The sequence below is a fragment of the Charadrius vociferus genome, unplaced genomic scaffold, assembly GCF_000708025.1.
Source record: "Charadrius vociferus isolate BGI_N301 unplaced genomic scaffold, ASM70802v2 scaffold119, whole genome shotgun sequence".
NCBI lineage: Eukaryota > Metazoa > Chordata > Aves > Charadriiformes > Charadriidae > Charadrius > Charadrius vociferus.
The window spans coordinates 1,200,971-1,204,665 of NW_009650170.1; the positions used below are offsets into that span (position 1 = coordinate 1,200,971).

General features: G+C 64.4%; 1 protein-coding gene across 1 annotated transcript in view; it reads right to left on the reverse strand.

Moving 5' to 3' along the window:
* Positions 1–73: 73 nt before the first annotated feature.
* QARS (glutaminyl-tRNA synthetase) overlaps positions 74–3,695 on the reverse strand; it is a 5,337-nt gene continuing 1,715 nt past the window's right edge. Inside the window, exons 7-21 of the mRNA XM_009892546.1 lie at positions 3,611–3,687; positions 3,390–3,489; positions 3,188–3,266; positions 2,956–3,064; positions 2,743–2,873; positions 2,539–2,631; positions 2,213–2,350; positions 2,052–2,139; positions 1,829–1,972; positions 1,653–1,757; positions 1,178–1,270; positions 767–894; positions 483–571; positions 211–320; positions 74–124 (exon numbers count right to left, since the gene is read on the reverse strand). Of these exons, the coding sequence (XP_009890848.1) occupies positions 74–124; positions 211–320; positions 483–571; positions 767–894; positions 1,178–1,270; positions 1,653–1,757; positions 1,829–1,972; positions 2,052–2,139; positions 2,213–2,350; positions 2,539–2,631; positions 2,743–2,873; positions 2,956–3,064; positions 3,188–3,266; positions 3,390–3,489; positions 3,611–3,687 (1,535 nt within the window). The remainder of the gene's footprint in view (positions 125–210; positions 321–482; positions 572–766; positions 895–1,177; positions 1,271–1,652; positions 1,758–1,828; positions 1,973–2,051; positions 2,140–2,212; positions 2,351–2,538; positions 2,632–2,742; positions 2,874–2,955; positions 3,065–3,187; positions 3,267–3,389; positions 3,490–3,610; positions 3,688–3,695) is intronic.

Sequence of the window (3,695 nt, forward strand, 5' to 3'; positions counted from 1 at the left end):
GTCGGCGCTGGGGGAGCGCGGGGCCCCCCGGGGAAGCAGCACCACAGCGGGGAGGCAGCGGTGGATCCCTCACTCAGGCCTTGCCGGGGTCCTCCTTCAGCGTCACCGTCCGATTAAACACCATCTGGGGAGAGGCAGAGGGTCAGTGCTGAGCCCCACAGACCCACAGCGGCAAGGGGGAGCCCCACGCCCCCCCTCCCCTGGGCTCACCTTCCCCTCCGCGCTGTCGGGGTCCACGGAGAAGTAGCCCAGTCGCTCAAACTGGAACTTGTCGAAGGGCCGAGCGGAGAGGACGGAGGTGTCGACCAGGGCGTTGTGGACTACACGCCCAGCCCCTCTGCCACTTCTACAGCCCTGCTCCCCCTAGCCCCTCTCCCCACGGGACACGGCAGGACCCTGCCCAGGGAAGGGTAGATGTCACATGGAAGTGATCATCTCCAGCCCGGGTGCAGGAGGTCCCCAGGTCTACCCAGGCCCGTAACCCCATCTCCTGCTGCTACTCACAGGATTGAGGTCGCTCAGAAACCCGCCGGGCACCTCCGAGGGGTCCTCAGGATTTTTGTGCAAAAACCTGCCATGAGACAGAGTCTCATTCCAAAGCCATGGGGCGAGGGGACATGGTGCCCCGGGGCAGCAGCTCACAGGCCCCCCCAGCAGCATCTGCCCCACCAAGGAGCCGGGCAGACCCCAGCAGAGGCTGCTGGTGGATGGTCATACTGCTGCTCCAGTGTGGCTGAGCTTGCGCCCGTGCCTCCGGGCTACTCACAGCCGCTCGTAGAGCCGCACTTCACACACCAGCGGCTCCGACACCCAGTGGATGAAAGCTTTGGGCTTCTCCGCCACATCTGACTTGGTACAGGTCACCTCCAGCTCGATCACGTGCCCGCTGGCGTCCTGGGCAAGAGGAGATGAGACCAGCTGTCAGGCAGCTGAAAGGCAGCAGCCCCATCCCGCAGGGCAGCCCCGGGGTCAAACCACTGGCCCCCCAGCTCGGGGCAACCCTGCTGCCCGCCACGCACAGGGCTGGCAGGGAGCTGCCACACACTCAACGGCCACCCACGCTGTGCCCACAGCACTTGGCCCGAGATGACCACCGCTGCCCTTCCCTGGTGGCACACAGCCACGTCCTGACATCCCACAGCCCAACCTTATTGCACCAGTGCTCAGAGCCACACACCTTGATGACATTCTGGACGGCGATGACATAGCCAGCGTGGCGCAGCCCCACTGGCTGCCCGGGGGCCAGGCGCTTGTAGCCCTTGTCCACCTCCTGCAAGAGAGTTCACGGCTGCACGAGGGGTTCCAGCATGAGCAGCAGGTCCCCGCAAATGCGTCCCCCCACCCACTTGCGCCATCCCAGGGATCAGCGCACCCAGGGCTGTCTGAACTCCCACGTTTCTGCAGGATGTTCCCCAGCACACAGGCCATGTGTGGGCACCATGGGTTGAACATGTCCCAGCTAGGCTGAGGGCAGCCGGCATTTCCCTGGTGCCCATCAGAGCTGCTGGCACGTTTGAGAGTTGCAGTTGGGTGCCTGACCCCCGCCTGTGCCCCGTGCAGTGCCAGCGCCGCTCCCAGCACTGTCAGGGTCCCGCAGCCCGAGCCACAGCTCCTGGGAGGCAGAGCAGTATGGCCCGATGTGTCCAGCTCACCTCCCTGAAGTCCGTCTCCTCAATGTAGACGGTGGACTGGAAGGGCACTTTGTGAAAACCCCGGCTCTCATCAGCTGGAAAGTTGGGCACAAGGACCTCGATTGCCTGGGGAGAAGGAGGGGGTGAATGCTGACCTTGGGGAACCCCGCTCCCACCCCAGCCCGCGGCAGTCTCACCTTCGGGGCAGGGAAGTTGGTAATGGTGACCTTGAGGGGCTCCAGGACAGCCATGGCACGGGGGGCCTGCTCGTTTAGCACCTCCCGTGCACACGCCTCCAGCAGATGCGGCTCCATCGTCGCCTGGGCCACCGTCACACCAACCTGTGGGACAGCCTGCTGTCACCACGCTGGGTGGGGGATGAATCCACCTGCCCCATCCCATCCTGTCCCCGGCACCTACCCGGGCACAGAAGTTGTTGATGGCCTCGGGGGGGAAGCCTCGCCGGCGCAGGGCTGTCAGCGTGAAGAGCCGTGGGTCATCCCAGTCCCTGAGAAAACACCGGTGTGACAGCCAGGCATGCCTCAGGCAGGACCCACCCTGGCTGCTGGCCTCACTCCTACCTCACAGCACCCGTCTCCACCAGCCGGATGATCTTCCTCTTGGAGACGACAGTGTAGAGCAGGTTCAGGCGCCCATACTCCCACTGCACCGGGCAGTAGACATCCAGTGCGTTGCACAACCAGAAGTAGGAGGAGCGTCTGCAAGGGAGGCACAGGCACAGCCCGGCTCAGCCTCACACCAGCCCAGCGTCCCACGGACACACTGTCCCACGGACACACTGTCCCCCAGCACTTTGGCAGCCACCGAGACGTGGCCAGCTGCTCCCCCACAGAGCTGCCCCGCCAGGTACGGCTCAGCCCTGGGCTGTGCCATGCCCAGTGCTCACCTGGCCTGGAATTCTTTGGTGCAGAGGGAGTGCGTGATGTGCTCGATGGAGTCGCAGAGGCAGTGTGTGTAGTCATACGTGGGGTAGATGCACCTGCAAGGCAGACACAGTCACAGTGCTGCTCCCCTCCCGAGACCTCCCCACTCCCAGGGGATGCAGGCCCACCCCCGCCACACATGCCAGGATGTCACAGGCCATCCCTACCACTTGTCCCCGGTGCGGTGGTGTGGAGTGAACTTGACACGGTAGGCGACAGGGTCCATCTTCCCATCCTCCATCACCAGCTTCATCCGCAGCGTGGCCTCCCCCTCCCCAAACTTGCCCTTTCGCATGTCCTGTGGAGTGCGGGGAAGCTGTCAGCTGTGCCACGGACCCGGACCCCACAGGCACGCAGCACCTGCCACCAGCCAGGAGTACCTCGAAGAGCAGAAGCGACTCCTCCACTGGCCGGTCCCGCCACGGCGAGGGCGGTGGGTTGTGGCCCTTGATCTCATCGACCTTCTGATGGCAGACGTACGCCTGGCCCCTAGAGAGGGGAAACGCCGTCACCAGATGTGAGCAGCCCATCCCTTGGGCAACGGGGAGCCCCAGGTATGACGCAGGACATCCGCATCACCCTGGTGCATCCATACCGCTCTGGCAAGCTCACCTGCGGATGAGCTCCAGGGCCCAGGTGTAGAGCTGGTCAAAGTAATCTGACGCATGGGTCACTGCGTAGGGCTGGTAGCCTGCGGGGACAGGGGAAACAGGGCGGGTTGGAGGCAACCCCCAGGCCTGGCAGCAGGACCTGCATGCAGGGGTGCCCCCAGCAGCACCTGGCCTCCTCCTGCCCTCCCCAGCACAAGCCATACCTAGCCACTCCACCATCTCCCGGATGGCTGTGAAGTACTTCTCCTCCTCCTTCTCGGGGTTGGTGTCGTCATAGCGCAGGAAGCACACGCCACCATTGGCCTGGGGATAGGGGGACAGTGAGCAGCTGCTCCCTGAGAGACCACAGGGCCAGGCCATGGGCTAAGCCGTGGGCGGAGGCAGGGGCTGAGGGGAGCTGCCATTGGGGCTTGGTGCTTCTTACCTTGGCATAGCCAAAGTTGAAGTTGATGGCCTTGGCGTGGCCGATGTGCAGGATCCCGTTGGGCTCAGGAGGGAATCGTGTCCGC